Below are 20108 nucleotides of genomic sequence, written 5' to 3' on the forward strand. Positions count from 1 at the left end.
CAGATGCTTGGGCACTGGAAACAGTATCACAAGGTTACTGCCTTCCTTTTCTAAGGAAACCTCAGAATCACCCCCCGGATACAACTCTGTCAAACATCCGGATCCGCTCCTGTTGCAGGAAGTCTTAACCCTGCTACAGAAAGGTGCAATAGAACATGTACCTGTAGCAGAGAGGAACAAGGGTTGGTATTCCCCATCTTGGACTTAAGAAACTTGAACAAGTTCCTAAGGAAGGACAAATTCAAGATGGTCACACTTTCTCAGATCCTTCAGGCTCTCCAACTTCAGGATTGGTTGGTACCATTGGACCTTCAGATGCTTACTTTCATGTGCCAATCCATCTCAAGCACAAAAAGTAACTAAGGTTTGCGATTGGCAATTCTCACTATGAGTTTCGAGTTCTGCCATTCGGGTTAACCTCCGCCCCAAGAGTTTTCATCAAGTTGATGGCAGTGGTGGCAGCAAATCTCAGGAGAGGGGGGATTCATGTCTACCCCTATCTGGATGATTGGATGATGGAAAAAAGGGCCGTCAACTTTGAAAACATTCCTTACCGTTTGAGGTACACACCTGTTTCCCTTACGGCGCATTCAATGCCGTCTAGACATCTATACTTATGATGGATTTTCTCGCTTACACTTGCACTGGATAGGTCTTTGATAGAGATCCCGGGACTACCATTTGTTCCATCACACGTCCTGATGAAGGCCTGTCCACCAAACTGCACTTCACAGTTCCTTTAGGCCGAAACACCTTTGTATCGACGTTAAACACCACCTGAACAGTGCACAATCCTAGCATTGTTGTTTTTCTTTATGATTTACTGTATATATGTTCATGAAATTGAGTTTATGTTCGTTTCTGTGACCGCACAAGTGTTATAATCGAACAAGAGTAACATTTTGCTGTTGTTGTTGATTACATTGGGATGCAGTTCTGCCCACTGGATCATACTTATTTGTATTGTGTTCTCAAACACCCCTGGGTGCTCTATCCCTATCAGTTTTTATCCAGATGTTATTAAAACACATTGATGTGAAAAAAATGTATTTCCAGTGACTGTGATATATGTCCAGAATGCTGGAGTGGTGTGACCTCTCACCCTGAAAATGTGTTTTTGTTTACTCGAATATTGGCAAAAATACATCAGTGTGATCAACTTTTTGTGGGGTACACTGGATGCAATTTGGGACTGGCGGTAACCAAACAAACATTATCTAGATGGATAATTTTGGCTATAACAGAATGTTATAGATTGGCTGGGAAAGAACCACCGGATGGATTGAGAGCCCATTCAACCAGGTGCATGGCAACTTTCGACAGCAATAAAAAGGGGTGTCCCTGTACAAGATATTTGTGCAGCAGCCACATGGTCATACATGCATACCTTTATAAAACATTATGCTCTGGACTCGACTTCTTCTCAAGGAAGTCTGTTTGCTAAATCTGTACTCCATTCTGTACACGATTAGAAAAATTCTGTGCTCCCACCTCCGAGACAAAACTGCTTTGGGAGTCTATCTAAGATGAGGAATACGTGGACACAATCCATTTGAAGAACAAGTTACTTACCAACTGTAACGTTCTTTCGATTGGATGTTCCCCCCACGTATTCCTCATCGACCTTCCCAACCAACCCCACAGTACATTTTACGTGTATTACACTCTGAGTTCTTTTAAGGCTTGGGTCAGAAGAGGCACGCCATTAATCAAAATCAATTGACTACAATATACGAAAAAACAGAACTGAAGCCAGCGGGCGCGCTCGAGGCTCTTATACAGGCGATGACATTGGTGTTCGACGGGTGCCGCCGAGGGACATCGACGCTGCGACCTTGAGGACAGCGCCCTCTGGTGGAAAGAAGAAATAAAATGTTCTGAAGCAGCAAGCTGAAGGTAAGGATATCTAAGATGAGGAATACGTGGGAGGAACATCCAATCGAAAGAACGTTACAGTTGGTAAGTAACTTGTTCTTCTCGTGTCTTTCTCTGAGATCCTAACCCAGGTCGGGGATCCTTTGTTCGTCCTTTTGGCAGGCTTCTGCCAAGAAGCCCTCCTCTCAGCGCCACTGAGTTTGGGGTAGACCCATTGTGTGGGAGGGGGAGTAGGCACCCTGGACAGGGTTACCTAAGCAACCCAAGTCACACTCTGCCCTGATAGGCTGGAGGATGACCACTCCACTGTGTGAGGGACAGCTAGGCTGTATGAATGGGGGTTTTTCTGCATAAAAGCAGGCTCCTGAGGACTGGAAGAGCAAGACGTCGCCACTGGAACTAAGAGACGAAGAGAAGAGAAGCCAAAGACATCTGCAACGACTGAACCACCGGTGAAGCCCTGCTGCAGCGTCTCACCACTTTTATCCACACGACGAGAGAAGATCTTCATCTGCAAGAGCATTCTTCCCTTGAGCTGGTGGGACCAACCAGTTTGCCGATCGCCTTCCAGGACCTGCCTTGGTCGAATCGCCAGTGCCTTGCACTCGGAGACCGGATAGCTAGGCACCCGTCCACCACGACCGCAATTTAAAGGAGCGTACCTTTTAATTAGTTTCGGCATCACCACGCTGGCTTCTTCCCTGGGCAGTGCAGTAACTCAAACCTTCCTCCACGATGAGAACCTATCTACCTCTGCTGGACAACACGAACTGCAGGAACTGCCAGGAACTGCCAGGAACTGCCAGGAACCACCACCACAGGAGCCGCTTCCACTTTTTCAGGTACATTGTTCCGCCAGGCCTCCCGTTTCGCAGGGTACTGCTAAGGGTGTTTGAAATCCTTTACTTACCTCTTGGGTTGGCCGCCCCTATCAACTAACATTATCTTTTACCTTCTGCACCCTCCTTTTGAATCGTTAAACCAAAGACTTGACTGCAGCTACTAGAACATTTTGATCCTGGGCACATTGCCCTGTACCACTAACTCTGGCACAGGCCTATTGACTTTGGCTAAATCTGTTACAACTGCCTTCACTAGATTGCTTTTCATCCTCAACTGTGTTGGTGCACCAAAAACTCTTTGTTAGGGAGAATTCTCTGTAACGGCTAATTTCCCAAACCTAGTGAGTCCCCCAGCAGCTCTGCTGGATTTTTGGGGTTTAATTTTTTTCTCCTGCTGAGAGTGAGACTCTTTTTCTCCCACTCTTAGGCATGATATGAGAATGTCCTTTGACTTTGTAATGTGTTTTATGGGCTATGGGGTCTTTTACTCATGTGTTTTTGGTAAGTGTGTTACACAGCACCCTCAGTGCAGTAACACAGGGGTGTCATAGTGGCCCCCAAACATAGACTCCATACCCTGGGACTGACTACTGTCTCCCAGGGCATGTAAAGTCACCATTGACTTTATTAGTCTTAAATTATGAACAGAACCAGTACAAACCATCATATTGTGGAAGTACTGGTAGGGGTAATTCGATTGCCCCCGGGTCTGTTTTTCAAGGGGGCACTGTCCAGTCCCCCCTTGTCGAGTTTCTGGCTGTTGGCAGTGGTTACCACGCAAAATATTCCACCTGAATATTTCCTATGGGATTTTCCCATTCATTTTAAACGCACCACTTTTTTTTGGTGCAATGTTAAAGATACTGCTGGGTTATTTATTTAATATTTATTCCCCGGTTGGGTCTTTTTGCCAGGACTCGGTTTCAAAATGGCGTTTGTGTTCGCCTCTGTAACTCCAACCCATTCGAGCCCTTTGTTCCACTTTTGGTGGGCTTCTGCACAGAAGCCTCCAAAAGTGGTGCCACTCTGTCTGGGTGTACAGGATGTGTGGGAGGGGGGAATAGGCACCCTGGATTGAGTTGCCTCGGCAACTCAAGTTGCACTCTTGTGTGATTGGCCCAGTGGTGAGCCACCCGGCTCACCACTTAGCATGTTTGAGTGACAGCTAGGACTGATGAATGGGGGTTTTCTGCATAAAAGCAGGGCTTTGGGGACTGGAACTTCAGAAGTCGCCACAGGACCTAAAGAATCCGAAGAGGGAGAAGCTGAGACGACCTGCAACGACGACACCACCGGTGGAGCCCTGCTGAACCGAACTCACCACTTCCCAACGACAGAGAAGATCTTCTTCCAGGAGAGTCTTTGTCCTTTGAGCTGGTGGGGTTAACCAGTTCGCCTTTTCTTCACCTTCCTGGATCGTCTCGTGGTCGATTCGCCTGTGCCAAGCACCCCGGCGGCCGGATAGCCATGTGTCACCACTACCGCGAATAAAAGGTAGTACCTTTTAACCGGGAAACTCTGCGGCTGGTTTCTTCCCTGGCAGTGCAACGACCTCCAGCCTTCCTCCACATCGAGATGTTCTCTTCCCCTGGACGAAGCACTGACTTGCACCCGCTGCCAGGAACAACTGACCCCGCTGGAGCTTTCTCACCATTTCAGGTACTGTGTCCCGCCTGGTCTCCCTTGCAACAGACTGTCCAAGGTGTCCCATAAATCCTTGACTGTCTATACAGGGTTGACCACGGACCCGTTAACTAACTTTTTTTAACAGATCTAACTCCTTTTTGAACTATCTGCAAAGACTTTTAAAGCGTACTTCAACTGTGTGATCTTGGGCACATTCCGCCTTGCTCTCTCCAAGAGTGGGCCTGGCCTATGAACTTTTTGCTCTACAGTAGACCCTGCCTTTCTTGACTGCTGTGGTTCTTTAAAAGTGTTGGTATTGTGTTTTTTCGTATTTTCCTTATATTTCTCCCTTTTTAAATAATTATTGGAGTGCCATCTATGGTTACGCGCTCACCTCTGTTTTGCTAAATAAGTGGTGTACTAACCTAGACTTGTCAAATATTTAATTAGGGAGGTGTATATATTTCTTGTGACTGTGTTTGAACTTGCTTGACATATTAGTGCCAGTGTATTTTTACAAATGTGTTTTTAAATAAATAATTATATACTTTTATACCAAAGCTCTGGTCAGTGTTTGCTTGTGCTACTGTCTCTTTGTACCTAATGTGTATACTCTATATAATGCCTAACTCTTCTTGAGAGAAGTCTGACTGCTCAGCCACAGCTACCAGGTAAATCTGGGTGGTACAGACTGCTACTAATTGGGTTTACTGCTAACACCTGTAGTCTTAAACTTTTTGCAGTGGTCCCCAAGGGAACTGCACAGGTTTCTGCCTAACACTGGTGTACAGGGGTGGGATTTGTATTGAGTATACATTTTAGTGTGCTTTTTGATACCTTAGTGCAACTAACCACAAAGCCTAGCACTACAAAGTTTATGTCCTAACCTGTCAACTATGGAAAGTTATAATCAAGAGTCCCTTGCTACAAAAACTGCTGATTGTTTAAGAGTTCTCTGTAAGCATAAGAATCTCCTGACTAAAGGCAAGACAATGGAGCTAATAGAAAGATTGTTAGCAAACCAAATCTGGGTGATGGTTCAGAGGAACCCACTCTCCCAGAGAATGTAGATAACAGTGATGATATTGATATTGATCAAAGTATTGAAAATCTTGAGGCAGAGTCAGAAGAGAGGGGTGAGGCTGTTGTGAATGTCCCCCCTAGGCCTCTGTCTGCTCTACCAGCTGTACCTACTGGGCCTTTACCAGGTCCCACACTTGGTCCTCAATGTCTTGAACTAGAGAAAATGAAACTTGAATTGGAGTTTAAGAGACTTAATGCTCAAGCAGAACAAAGACACAATAACTGAATCAAGAACTAAGGCTCAGAGAAATGGAGCTCAAGCATGAGCTAGAGATGAAGAAATTGTCTGTTGAAAATGCTTCTCTCTCCGGATCCTCTAGGATTACCAGTCCCAAAAGACCCTGTATGCCTAAAGAGATTGTGGGTATGTATGAGCCTAAATTGGATGTGTTGGATTGGTTGGCTATGTTCGAGTATGATCATGGGCTCCAGGACATCTCAGAGAATGCGTTACTTCCCTGGTTGTTCTCTAGGCTCCCCCCTGTTGCATCTGATGTGGTAATGGAGTTGGGAGAGGTGGATAGAAGGGATTATGAATGGGTGAAGTTAGCTTTAATAGCTGGATTTGGGAATAACCCTTCCCAGTATCCTAAGAGGTTTAGGACCCTCAAAAAGAATGGTGGTACCCCTTGGGCTACCTGGGTGAATGAGTGTTTGAAAAACTTAGAGGGATGGATTAAGGGTTACAAGGGGAACACTTATGAGGGAATGAGAAATCTTGTAATGTTGGAGTCAATTTATGATGCCTGCTCTCCTGAGCTCAGACAGCACTTGGCTGATTCAAAAGAATTAGATTCCAGGAAGCTAGCTAAGGCTGCTGACTTGTGGGTTGCCAGCAGGGCTACTCACAAGGATTCAGGGGTCACTCAGAAAAAGGATGAGGGAAAGCAGCCACCAAAAGGGAACCAAGAGACTTCTAATACCTCTCAACCTAAAGAGGGCCCCAAACAACAAAATAACCAGGGTAGGCCCCAAGGTAAACCACAACAGGCTAGTGTACCTTCTGGTCAACAACCAGAAGGAGGTCAGAACAAGCCACCCTTTCAGAGAGCATTTGGGGTATGCTATGTCTGTAAGGCAACTGACCACATCAAAGGAGATCCAAAATGTAAGGGTAAACCTACAGGGATCAGCACAGTCTCCTTAGCCTTCACTCCTGAGGAGGAAGTCCAAATGGATAGTGCTCACCTTGAAGTCTTTGCTGAAGAACCTTTGGGTCTCCAAGCAAGTGTAACAGTAGAGTCCATGGGTCTGGTTAGCAATCAGAATAGGAGTGTGAACAACTCCATACCAGAAAACTCTAAAGTTTATTATATGGACAGTGTTCTTGTCAATGGCCAGGATACTCCTGCTAGGTGAGACTCTGGGGCCAGCAGAACCGTAGTGGATGAAAGCTTTTTCAGGCCTGAGGATGTTGCTAAGGCACCCAGAGGTCCCACTAAGATGTCTGGAGGCCCTGTCCAAATGGCTCCAATTCTACCAGCGCTCATACAGTGTAACAACATGACAGTGATGATTCATGTCAGTGTTCAAACTGAGGTGCCTGGGAGAGTCCTGTTGGGGAATGATCTAAGAACTCTAGGAGTAGTATCCAGTACCCCCAAGCCTCCCAGTATGGAGACCCAGAACCAAACCAAATTGGCTAGAGAGGCCACCTTAAGGAACCACTCTAAGCCTGTGGGAACCTTTACTGAGAACCCCACTACAAGCCCTGGTGTTGGTAAATTGACCTCTGACCCAGGCAAATTTCAGGCTAAAATGTTAGGGAAATGGGAGCCCGAACCAAGCTCCATCATTATTCCCCCAGTTTCTGATTACAAGTGTCCCTTTGCGGATTGGTGTTTAACGACTGCTTTTAGCAGGCGTTAAAAATCCAACCCGCAAAGGGACTTTGGAGCTAATTACGGCACCCTAATTTACGGTGCCGTAATTAGCGCCTTCCCCATTCCCACTATGCCCTATGGGGGCAAAAATGGGAATGGGGAAGGGCAAATGGTGAATGGGGAATTACCGCCCCACTCACCTTGGAATGGGGTGGTAATTCCGCCATCCACCATGGCGGAATCGTAACCTTAGCGGCATGGACCATGGTGCTAATAGCACCATGGTCCTCCGCCAAGGTTGTAATGAGGGCCTGTGACTCCCCCTACTTCTGAGGAAGAGGTGGATAGACCAACTGGACCCCTAACTAGGCCTAAGAGAACTGGTCATTCACAGTGCTGGTGGAAAACCAGAAAAGAAAAGTATAAGGCCAAAAACCTTCAGACTGTTGGACCTTCTACTGAAGACTCCAACTCAAATCCTAGTCTTGGGAGTGAAACTCCTAAAGTAGGTAAGGGTAGATCTAAGAGGAAGGAGAAGCATGTGCCTTGCTTATCTCCATCCCCTCAAACCAAGAGGCCTAAGACCCAACCTTCTCCCAACAGAGAAGTGGTGAGGAACTCTGGAGGCCCCTCTAGATCTAAGGGAATCCTTTATAAGGACCCCTTGAAAAGGCCTAACACAGGTTCAGAAGTTGTACCAACTTCTGAGGGGCTGGTCAACCAGATCCCCTATAGTTCGAAAAAGACTGATGTTCCTCAAAGGGTTTATAGGTCATATAGCTTACAAAGTAAAACCTTTGATTTGACCATAGAACACAGGTCAGGGTGTCACCACCAAAATGCTGATGGTCTCTCTAGGATGTATGTCATCGACTAGAGGTATGAGATTCATCCAGGAGTGGATTAAATCCTCCTGTCCCTTGGTCTGGGGAGGGGGCGAGTGTTAGGGAGAATTCTCTGTATAGACTAATTTCCCAAACCTAGTGAGTCCCCCAGCAGCTGTGCTGGATTTTTGGGGTTTAATTTTTTTCTCCTGCTAAGAGTGAGACTCTTTTTCTCCCACTCTTAGGCATGATTTGAGAATGTCCTTTGACTTTGTAATGTGTTTTATGGGCTATGGGGTCTTTTACTCCATAGGGCTTCATGTGTTTTTGGTAAGTGTGTTACACAGCACCCTCAGTGCAGTAACACAGGGGTGTCATAGTGGCCCCCAAACATAGACTCCATACCCTGGGACTGACTACTTTCTCCCAGGGTATGTAAAGTCACCATTGAGTTTACTAGTCTTAAATTATGAACAGAACCAGTGCAAACCATCATATTGTAGAAGTACTGGTAGGGGTAATTCGATTGCCCCTAGGTCTGTTTTTCAAGGGGGCACTGTCCAGTCCCCCCTTGTCGAGTTTCTGGCTGGTGGCAGTGGTTACCACGCAAAATATTCCACCAGAATATTTCCCATGGGATTTTCCCATTGATTTGAAATGCACCACTTTTTTTGGTGCAATGTTAAAGATACCGCCGGGTTATTTATTTAATATTTATTCCCCGGTTGGGTCTTTTTGCCAGTGCTGGGTTTTAAAATGGCGTTTGTGTTCGCCTCTGTAACTCCAACCCAACTCAAGCCCTTTGTTCCACTTTTGGCGGGCTTCTGCACAGAAGCCTCCAAAAGTGGTGCCACTCTGTCTGGGTGTACAGGATTTGTGGGAAGGGGGAATAGGCACCCTGGACTGAGTTGCCTCAGCAACTCAAGTCGCACTCTTGTGTGATTGGCCCAGTGGTGAGCCACCCGGCTCACCACTTAGCATATTTGAGTGACAGCTAGGACTGATGAATGGGGGTTTTCTGCATAAAAGCAGGGCTTTGGGGACTGGAACTTCAGAAGTCGCCACAGGACCTAAAGAATCCCAAGAGGGAGAAGCTGAGCCGACTTGCAACGACGACACCACCAGTGGAGCCCTGCTGAACAGAACTCACCACTTCCCAACGACAGAGAAGATCTTCTTCCAGGAGAGTCTTCTTCCTTTGAGCTGGTGGGGTTAACCAGTTCGCCTTTTCTTCGCCTTCCTGGATCATCTCGTGGTCGAATTGCCCGTGCCAAGCACCACGGCGGCCGGATAGCCACACGTCACCACTACCGCGAATAAAAGGGTAGTACCTTTTAACCGGGAAACTCTGCGGCTGGTTTCTTCCCTGGCAGTGCAACGACCTTGCAGCTTTCCTCCACGTCGAGATCTTCTCTTCCCCTGGACGAAGCACCGACTTGCACCCGCTGCCAGGAACAACTCACCATTTCAGGTACTGTGTCCCGCCTGGCCTCCCTTGCAACAGACTGTCCAAGGTGTCCCGTAAATCCTTGACTCTCTATCCTGGGGTGACCTCAGACCTGTTAACTAACTTTTCTGAACTGATCTAACTCCTTTTTGAACTATCTGCAAACACTTTTAAAGTGTACTTCAACTGTGTAATCTTGGGAACATTCCGCCTTGCTCTCTCCAAGAGTGGGCCTGGCCTATGAACTTTTTGCTCTACAGTAGACCCTGCCTTTCTTGACTTGCTGTGGTTCTTTAAAAGTTTTGGTATTATGTATTTTCCTATTTCTGCCTTTTCTCTCCCTTTTTAAATCATTATTGGAGTGCCATCTATGGTTACACGCTCACCTCTGTTTTGCTAAATAAGTGGTGTACTAACCAAGACTTGTCAAATAATTAATTAGGGAGGTGTATATATTTCTAGTGACTGTGTTTGAAGTTGCTTGACATATTAGTGCCAGTGTATTTTTACAAGTGTGTTTTTAAATAAATAATTATATACTTTTATACCAAAGCTCTGGTCAGTGTTTGCTTGTGCTACTGACTCTTTGTACCTAACGTGTATACTCTATATACTGCCTAACTCTTCTTGAGAGAAGTCTGACTGCTCAGCCACAGCTACCAGGTAAATCTGGGTGGTACAGAATGCTACCAATTGGGTTTACTGCTAACACCTAGTCTTAAACTTTTTGCAGTGGTCCCTAAGGGAACTGCACAGGTTTCTGCCTAACACTCTTATAACCACTCTTCCTTCCCTCTTAAGTATTGCTGAAGTGCCATTTTGCTCAGTTTTCACCTATGTATGACTATTGCTAAAGTGCTACCTTGCCTAAACGTGTTCACAATCCACTTGGGAAGTGTTGCTCGTGTGTTTACGAGTTTAAATCTATATAACTTGTCCTTTCCCTCCCTTTTGAGAAATTATTAGAGTGCCATTTTTGCTGGGTTGATCCTGTGCCATTTTGCTCAGTTTTCACTCTGGCTCAAACTTGTCTATAATTTAAATAGGGATTTGTGTATACTTTTCTTGACTGTTTTAACTTGCTTGATAAATGTGATTTATGTGTTGAACTAGAAGTGTGTAAAATAAATATATATATTCTTTTTAATACAAATCTTTAGTCCGTGTTTCCTTGTACCATAGTACTGTAGTCCTAATGTGTAAACCCTGAATACTGCTCATTTTCCTCTTGAGATAAGTCTGACTGCTCAGCCACAGCTACCAACTACATCTGTGTGGTACAGACTGATACCAAACAGAATTTTAGTGCATATACCTGTAGTCTTAATCTGCTGTAGTACTCCCCAAGGGAACTGCAGTGGATTCTGCCTAACAGCCTGGGGGTGCTTGATACAACTCCAAGAGTTTTTAAGTCATTCCCCAACAGGACTCTCTCACTCTGCACACTTAAAGGTATCTTGACAGTCATGTCATTGCACTGGATGAGAGCTGGTAACTATGGAAGCATTTGGACAGGGCCTCCAGCAAGCTTAGTTAGGAATTTGGGTGCCTTAGCAACATCCTCAATCAACTACAGTTATGCTGGCTCCAGTGTCTCTGATGGCAGGGTTCTCCTGGCCAGTCACAAGAACACTGTCTTTGTAATACTCATTAGTATTGTCTGGAATAGAGTTATACACATCTAAATTCTGCTGTTCCCACAGACCCAGGGATACTAAAGAAACACTGGCTGAGACGTTCATGGGTTTCTCAGCCAGTAAGTGAAAGTTTCCACTTGCCATTGGTACTTCATCCTCTGGGGAGAAGGCTAAGGAGACAGTGTGGATCCCTGAAGGTTTACCCTTACATCTGGGATCCCCTTTCACATGGTCAGTTGACCCACAAGCATAACATTTTCCAAATGTCTTTATAAATGGGGGTTTGTTCCGACCTCCTTCTGGTTTGGCACCAGGTGGTACACTAGCCTGATTCGGTTTCCCTGGTGGCTTACCTTTGTTATGTTTGGGGCCCTCTTTTGGATTGGAGGTATTATAATTCTCTTTGGTATCTTTCTTGTGCTGCTTTCCCTCATCCTTCTTCTGAGTTACCCCAGAATCCTTGTGAGTGGCCCTGTTGGCAACCCACAAGTCAGCAGCCCTTGCTAATTTCTTTGGATCAATTTCCTTAGAGTCAGCCAAGTGCTGTCTCAGCTCAGGAGAGCAGGCATCATAGATAGATTCCAACATAAACACATCTCTCATACCTTCATAAGTGTTCACTCTGTAACCCTTAACCCATCCATCTAGGTTTTTCAAACATTCAGTCACTGAGGTAGCCCAAGGGGTGCCATCATGCTTTTTGAGGGTCCTAAACCTATTAAAATACTGAGAAGGGGTCTTCCCAAATCTAGCTATCAAAGCTAGCTTCAGAATTTCATACTAATTTCTGTCTATATCCCCAACTCCATTACCACATCAGTTGCAACAGGGGGTAGCCTAGAAAAAAGCCAAGGAATCAGCTGATACCCTGTAATGTATTGAATCTCATGGTTATATTCAAAAGCAGCCAACCAATCCAAAATATCAAGCTTAACCTCATACATACTTACTGCATCTTTGGGCATGCAAGGCCTCTTCGGACTGGAAGACCTATAAGACTCTGGGAGAGAACCAGTTTCAAGAGACAACTTTTTCATTTTAAGTGCATGGCTCAACTCCATTTCTCTGAGTTTAAGTTCTTGATGTTTGCTTTCAGTTTGAGCTTGGATCATTTTAAACTCTAACTCAAGTCTCATTCTTTCTAAAGAGACAAATACAGGACTTATTGTTGGACCTGGTGGGGTGCCTGTGGTCAAAGGTTGAGGCCTGTGAGTAGGTAGAGGTAAAACAGGGCCTACATTGTGAGACTCTTCTGCATCATCCAACTCATCCACAATATTAGAGCTGGGCTCTGACATAATATCATCGTCATCAACATTTTTCACATTTGCTGCAGGGGTGGGGGTTTCAGACCCTCTCCTCAGACTTTGGTATTCTAACAACTTTTCTATCAATTCAATCTTTTTGCCTTTTACAGTGAGATTCCTAGCTTTACACATATCTCTCAGTTGATCAACTGTTAAAGTGACTAGGGTCTACTGTCTGTAGCTTTCCATATCAGTCATGATAAAACAATTGCTCCGCTAGTGTTGCTTAGCCTTGTGAGGATTATTAGAACAAAGGTAAAAGTAGCACTCTAAATGTAACAAGTATATTTTGTCCTCACCGCTGTACACCAGTGTTAGGCAGAGTCACATGCAGTACCCTTTGGGAACACTACATGCAATTAAGACTACAAGTGTAAGCACAATTTCACCTTTGGTACAAGCCAGTACTACACAGTAAAGTGGTAGCGATGGCTTGGCAGCCAGACTTATCTCAAGAGTTTAAGTGAGCAGTAGAACAAGTTACACAAAGGACCAACTAATACAGTGATTCAAACAAACACTTACTCAAGGTTTCTTGATAAAAGAATATACATTTATTTACTCAGTCAGTTTGAAAACATTACACTAGCAAGAGTAGCTCAATATCCCACACTAATAAACCACAAATACACAACCGGTAAGTAAATGAACAAGTTTAGCTCTCCTGAAGTGGGAGAAAAATGGCACTTGATATACTTTTAAAAGGGGTAAAAAGACAAAGGTTATAAGAATCAACAGCACAAATGCATTCATAGGCAGGGCAAAGGGTTTCAGTAAACTACAACCAGCAATTCATCTTATAGGCCTGGGCCAAAGTCAAATGGTTCAGAGTCTTTGTATTGGATAGCACAGTTCTGGTAGTAACGGTAAAGTATTTGCCACGGTTTTCAGAAGAATTTGGCTAGGCGAAATGTTTGCTGAATGTTTAGGGAAGGACAAGCCTTCGAAGTTGGGAAAGTTTCACACACTTTCTCGGTGGCCGAAAAGATTTCCGGACCGCGTTTGCACAGTATCTTATTAGTGAAGAAAAGCTGTAGCGGAGGCAGTTGTTCCTGGCAGTTCGAGCAGATCGTGCTATTCCTGAGCTTCAGTCTTGGGGACAAGAAGGAGGACATCAGGGGGTTCCTGCACTGCCCAGGGATGAGGCCAAAAGCTTAGCAAGACGTCGGTTTAAGGTGTGAGTGCCTAAAAGTCCACAAGCTGGTTTCCTTCCCTCTGGCTATCCGGTTTTCAACAGCACTTTGATTAAAATGTTGATATTTTAAAGTATGAAAGCTGATAATGAGACATGTATAGATATAAATACATTTTAAAGTATGTAAGGTTAGAATTTTAACCAAAAACAGAATAAAATAAATATATAACTACGGAGTGTGCAATTTAGAAAATGAATTATCGTAAATGTGCTGCACAATGAAATGTGGCCAGTTGTCCAAATTGCCCAGTTAACAAACCTAACTATACAAATGAAATCTCTCCTAATCATTTTAAATTCTAAATGGTATTAATAATAAAGCTGGCGAATAATGATCGGGTGGCCTCACATTATGGAAGAAAAAAGGGTATGACTTTTACTGCATGCCTTAAAGGGATTGGCACCATTTAGAAAAGTTCACTTATTGGCTGTAAGAGAAGCAATGAGTAAGAATTCCCTCCAAGCTGGGAAGTCACATGCTGGTCTCTTGGGGGCTGTTCTGGCCGCCTTTGACCGCGCATCTCTGCACTTTGGGTGTTGCCTTTCAGTCATCTGGTCTAGGTTATGGTCTCCTTCTTTTTCTTTGACACTGTGATATATTTGTTTGTTATTGTGCAGTAATGTATTATTACACTAACTTTGATTTAAGATTATTTTGAGTGGTTGCATTTGTATTGACACGTATGTTTGCTGTTGGCAAAAGGAAAGATAATGTAACTATATGAAATGCATGCATATTCGTTGTACAGAAACACATTGAGATGGAGAAATAATATAGGCCTCCCTTCCCAGTAGAGAATCAAACTAGAGTACAGAAAAGCAAATCCAGATGTTTGACCAAAGTAGATCGCGTTCTTCATCGTAGGTTCTCCAGAAATTAGCAAATTGTAAAATTTGCATGTAGTGTTTTAAAGTGAATTTAAAATGTTGGGTTACAATGTATTTTCTAGATTAACATGCTGCCTGCCATATGAGATGCACGATTTGTAGTTTGAAATTATAAATGACTGAGCTGTTTTTTTCTAGGTTATTCCAAAAGATTACAAAGCAATGAGTGCTCTAGACAAGGCCATCAAAAAGAACGTTCTCTTTTCCCACCTAGATAGCACAGAAAGAAGGTAAGTAAAAACTATACTTGCGCATGCAATTTGATACTTTCATGTCAGATGTTACTTTTAGATTAGGTGGCTCACAAAATGAAGGGTTTGAAAACTATGTTATGTGTGGCACACTTGTTCCAACAAATGGTGGGTCTTTTAGAAACTGCTGCCGTTTGTATTTGTGTTTTTGGGCACCGTAGAATGTAGAGTAGTACACGTTCTGTAAATGTCATACCAGCTCGTGTTCTCTCTCTAGGTTCTCTACATCTCTCTGCAACTGGGCAAGAGTCACATTGTCAGGTGTGCTCATGTTGGAGCTTTCACAGCCGTTTCCGACAGTAGCATGACCACCAGGGGAAAACACAGATATATTGAAGGAGGGGAGCTTTTTTTCATGATTTTTAACAGAATGATAACAGCGACAGAGGTATTCCACGACTTGGGGCTTGGCTTGTTATTTTCAGATAGGCTTTGTCCTCGTGTGTGTACTGCAAGAATGTCACACTCAGGGTGCATTTTCTGCACTGGGATGAAGTGAAGGGACAGGTATAGGCTCTGTGAAAGGTGCTAGGGTTCTGACAGACTTTGTAAGGTACTGGTGGACCGGTATCCATGGTCTACAATTGCTTTTATTATTTTCTATGTTTTGGTAATAATAGAAGCAGATCATTGGTTTTAATCTGACTGCAACACTTTCCGAAGAGGACGGAGATTTTGAGGAACAAAATGGTGTGTATATTTGTTAAGAACCTATTAATTGGAGGAAAATATTTAATTGTGCCGACATTGTAAACTTTTAATAGACACCAGTTTGCAATATTCTTATCTAATGTCCACTTTCAGTATATATTGTAGTCTTCATAAGAATGTTACACTTGTCTTACTGAACAAAGCATATTATCAAAACCTAGAATAATGTGTATATATATATATGTATATATATCACTAACAAAAAACATTGTTAAAGGGACGTTATGGTTCAGTTGCGCTACTAAAAACCTATCCCCTTTACTCAAAAAACTATGCTAAAGGAAGGTTCTGGTTACAGTGCCCTACTAAAAACCTATCAAATGCAGTGGAAAAACGTTGGTAAACAGTCGTTATGCTTCAGTTGCCCTAAGAACAACCAAGCAAATTCAGTGCAAAAACTTTTGTTACAGGGACATTACAGTTACTTTGCACTAACAACGCCCTATCCACAGTATGGTTACAAGTAAAACCGAAAAACTCCAGAAATTCACCAGTTATGGTAAGCTAAGCAACCATAACTTGTGCCACCACATTGCACTGCTAAGACTAATACCCATGGCATTAAAGATGATATCACAAATGCCATTGATGACATCACTGATGACATCACATGTGCATTTACTTTTCATGAGAAGCCTCCACAAGGGATTGTCAATATAATTATCTTAAATAAAAAATCTTTGTGTACTTCTAAGAAGGGCAGCAAGGCATTTTGGATACTGCTTGCAAAAATCGGAAGGGCAGGAATAGTAAGAGAAATGCTATTTCGAATGGATTGTGTCCTCCAACGTATTCCTCATCTTAGATGTATTCCATCCAGCTTTAGATGCTTCGGAAAAATTTTCTTGGCAGAGGGGGCCGTGCGTCGATGTCGTCGAGTCGATGGTCCCTCTAAGGCCTCTACGTCGAGGGTGACGTCATCGGGTATACAAGTAGCACGCATGGCGCCCGTTGGCCTCAGTTCTGTTTTTCCGCGGTACATGTTGCTTCGGAGATTCGGCGCGCCTCGTGTTCTGTGACGCAGTAAATACTGAAGAATATATGTCCTCGTCATCGACTCTGACTACGACCCCGCGATCGGGTTTCAAAAATTGTAAATCTTGCGGTTCGAAAATGTCCATCACGGCCCCGCATTGAGAATGTCTGTGGTGTCTCGGGGAAGGCCACGACATGGAGGCCTGTACGAAGTGTCAGGCGATGACAGGGAAGGCTTTGCGAGAGAGGAAGGGAAAACTGCAGGTCGGTCGTAAATCCGACCAGAAAGCCTCTAGCGTCAAGTCGAGGTCCCGTGAGGAGAAGTCTCCTCGACACGAAAGGCATCGGTCCAGGTCCCGAATGATTCCCATCGCTCTTCGTCTTCGCCGAAAAAATCCAAGAAAAGACGCCACAGGTCCCCTTGCACCTCGTCCTCGGACGAATCCCCAAAAAGGATGAAATGCCCCGTAAAACATTCTTCCTCCGAAGTGTGGGAAGCATTCAGGATAAAAATGATGGTGGTGTTTGAAAAAGCGAAGCCTCGGTCCGCGCCTTCTTCGGAAGCCGGCCGGGAGCCTTGTAGCTCCGACACTCGCGCGCCCTCGAATGCGGGTGATCGAATGAGGAAGGATTGGAAACCTTCCAGGACGCTGAGCGAAAAAGACTGCTCGAGTCGAGTCAATCGTTCGAGGTCACAGATGCCGTCTGAAACCCGATGAACCCCTCGAAAGGCAAGTCTTCGAAGAGCGCCTCGATGCCCTCGAAGCCGGCTCCGTCGACGACCACTATTTTGTCTGCGCCATCGACGCCATTGACGCCTTTGTCAACGTCGACCCCGAAGCCCTCGACGCCAAAGGTTCCAAAGGCTCCAGTTCAGCCAACTCAGCCAGAAAAAGCAAAAGAGAATACTGCAAAGGCTGTAACGCCTTCAGGTTCCACAAATAAACATCTCCCACCTCTCCCAGAAAAAGTTTTTAAACCACTTCCAAGGAAGGAATTTTTCAAATCCTTGACTTCAATATTTGAAGAACAGGAGAGATCTGATGAGGCGAATGTTCCTTTTTGACTGGAATATGGTACCCCAAATGTCCCAGAATGCCTGATTTCTGAGGAAAGCAGGATGAGGGACCTGGTGGAAACCTTACATAATGCAAGTGGAATTGATACATCGCCTGAAACAGATTTTGTCAAGCCAGAACCAGGGGAGCATGCCAGTCCCTCATACCGTCAACTAATGACAAAAGTGGTTGATTATTTAGAATGGGCTAGACCACCAACCCAATTCGTCCAGGATGATCTGACCAATATATTGGATCATAGTCCCACCAAAGATCCAATCCTACCCTTCCATGTAGCCTTGCCAAATAGGGTGGGCAAAAATTGAGAGACTCCGGATTCTATTCCTCCAGTGAATAAATCCCTTACTTCAAAATACCGCCCTTCCAGTAGAGACCCCGGCTATCTGTCTAAACACCCCACTCCCGAGAGTCTGGTGGTTCAGGTAGCCACAGCTTCAAATAAAATGGCATACCCTTCTATCCCTCCGGATAGGGACGACAAGCGTGTGGATGGTTGGGCACGCAAGGAATTTTCAGCTGGGAGTATGGCGTTAAAATCAGCCAACTCCACATGTGCCTTGGCAACATTTTCGTACCCTCTGTGGGAGTGCATTACAATGGCGGCGGAGCACATACAAGAAGGAGATGAAAGGGAAGGATTCCCAGCCATTGTTAACGATGGAAAGGAGGCCATGCAGGAATCCCTTCAATCTGATTTGGACACTGCGGATAGTGTGAGCAGGTCCATGGGCACTAGCACAGTAATGCACAGATTTGTGTGGTTACGTAAGTCGAGCTCCGCACCAGACGTGCAGAACTGTCTTCTGAGCATGCCTTTTGACGGGTCTCACCTTTTTGGCAACAAGGCTGACGAGAGCCTTGAGAGGTTGCAGACCGCAAAGGCAGCTTCCAAGTTTTTAGGAGCTGCTATTAGGCAACCTCAGCCTTTTCGTGTGCCAGGTCAATCTTGGAGGGGACAATCCTATCGTTACTACTCCTCATATGGAAAGGCGAGAGGAATGGCCAGAGAAAGGCCACTCGCGGTGGACGAGGAAAACGTGCAAAACCAGCTCCAGCTGCACCCTCTTTGCCATCAGTGGCTGCAGCAACCGCTTCAAAACCACTTTGAGGACTTGCATCACAAGACACCTGTGCGAGGCAGGCTATCACAGCATCTGCAAGAATGGCGAGCCCTTACTTCAGATGTTTGGACTCTAGAAATAATAGCCCAAGGTTACTGCCTTCCTTTTCTAACGCAACCTCAAAGCAATCCACCAGGGAGACACCCTTTGAAGTTTTCAGACCCGCTCCTACAGCAGGAAGTTCTAACCCTGCTGGAGAAAGGTGCTTTAGAGCCAGTACCTGTAGCGGAGAGGAACGAGGGATGGTACTCCCTTTACTTTTTGATCCCCAAAGAGGATGGAGGACTGAGACCCATCTTGGACTTAAGAGGCTTGAACAAGCTCCTCAGGAAGGACAAGTTCAAGATGGTTACTCTTTCTCAGATCCTTCAGGCCCTGCAAATTCAGGATTGGTTGGTGTCATTGGACCTCCAGGATTCTTATTTTCATGTGCCAATTCATCTCAAGCACAGAAAATACCTGAGGTTCGTAGTTGGTGACTCACACTATCAGTTTCGAGTCCTACCATTCGGATTGACCTCTGCCCCGAGGGTCTTCACCAAGTTAATGGTAGTGGTGGCAGCGCACCTCAGGAGAGGGGGGATTCACGTCTACCCCTACCTGGACGATTGGTTGATCAGGGCACGTTCTGCCAAACAAGCACTGGATCATCTGAAAGTCACCTGCCACTTCCTCCACAGACTGGGCTTCTCCCTCAATTTCAAGAAGTCACAAATGACACCTTCCCAACAGCTCCAGTACATAGGGGCTGTATTAGACACATCCTTGGGAAAGAGCTTGCCTCCCAAGTCGAGGGCTCAAGACATTCTTTAGATGGTTTCCAAATTCCAAAATGCCCAAAATCTCCAAGCCTACGACTTCTTAAGGTTGCTCCGCCTCATGGCATCCTGCATCTTCCTAGTGCCAGAGGCACGCCTGAGGATGAGATCCCTTCAATGGGCTCTACAGGCTCAATGGTCCCAGTTTTCAGGTCAAATGACGGATTTTCTTCAGATTCCGAACAAGGTTCAGCAGGATCTTCTGTGGTGGACTTGCACAGAGAATATCCTAAAAGGAGAACAGATTTGGCAACCATGGCCGGAGATTACCTCACTCATGGGGTGGCGAGCTCATGCAAACTATCTGACAATCAGTGGTCGTTGGTCTCCATCGGAGTCCAAACTACACATCAACCTTTTAGAGCTGAGAGCAACCAGACTAGCGCTGTAGGCTTTTCTACCTTCTGTCAGAGGAACAAATGTTCTGATAATGACGGACAACACATTGGCCATGCATTATCTAAACAAAAGAGGAGGTGTAGGGTCACTACCTCTGTGCAGAAAGGCAATGCAGCTCTGGTATTGGGCAATTCAAGAAGGAATCTCCTTAACAACAGTTCATCTAGCCGGGGAGGAGAATAAGACGGCGGACGCTCTGAGCAGGCA

General features: G+C 45.0%; 1 protein-coding gene across 2 annotated transcripts in view; it reads left to right on the top strand.

The window, feature by feature from the left end:
- Positions 1–20108, top strand: part of PRKAR1B (protein kinase cAMP-dependent type I regulatory subunit beta) — a 2827796-nt gene that overhangs the window by 1247188 nt on the left and 1560500 nt on the right. For both annotated transcript variants that reach the window (XM_069647235.1, XM_069647236.1), the window contains one exon: positions 14686–14777. In XM_069647235.1, coding sequence (XP_069503336.1) covers positions 14686–14777 — 92 coding nt within the window. The remainder of the gene's footprint in view (positions 1–14685; positions 14778–20108) is intronic.

This window comes from Ambystoma mexicanum, chromosome 2q (assembly GCF_040938575.1).
Source record: "Ambystoma mexicanum isolate Mex_15411 chromosome 2q, UKY_AmexF1_1, whole genome shotgun sequence".
Taxonomy (NCBI): Eukaryota; Metazoa; Chordata; class Amphibia; order Caudata; family Ambystomatidae; genus Ambystoma; species Ambystoma mexicanum.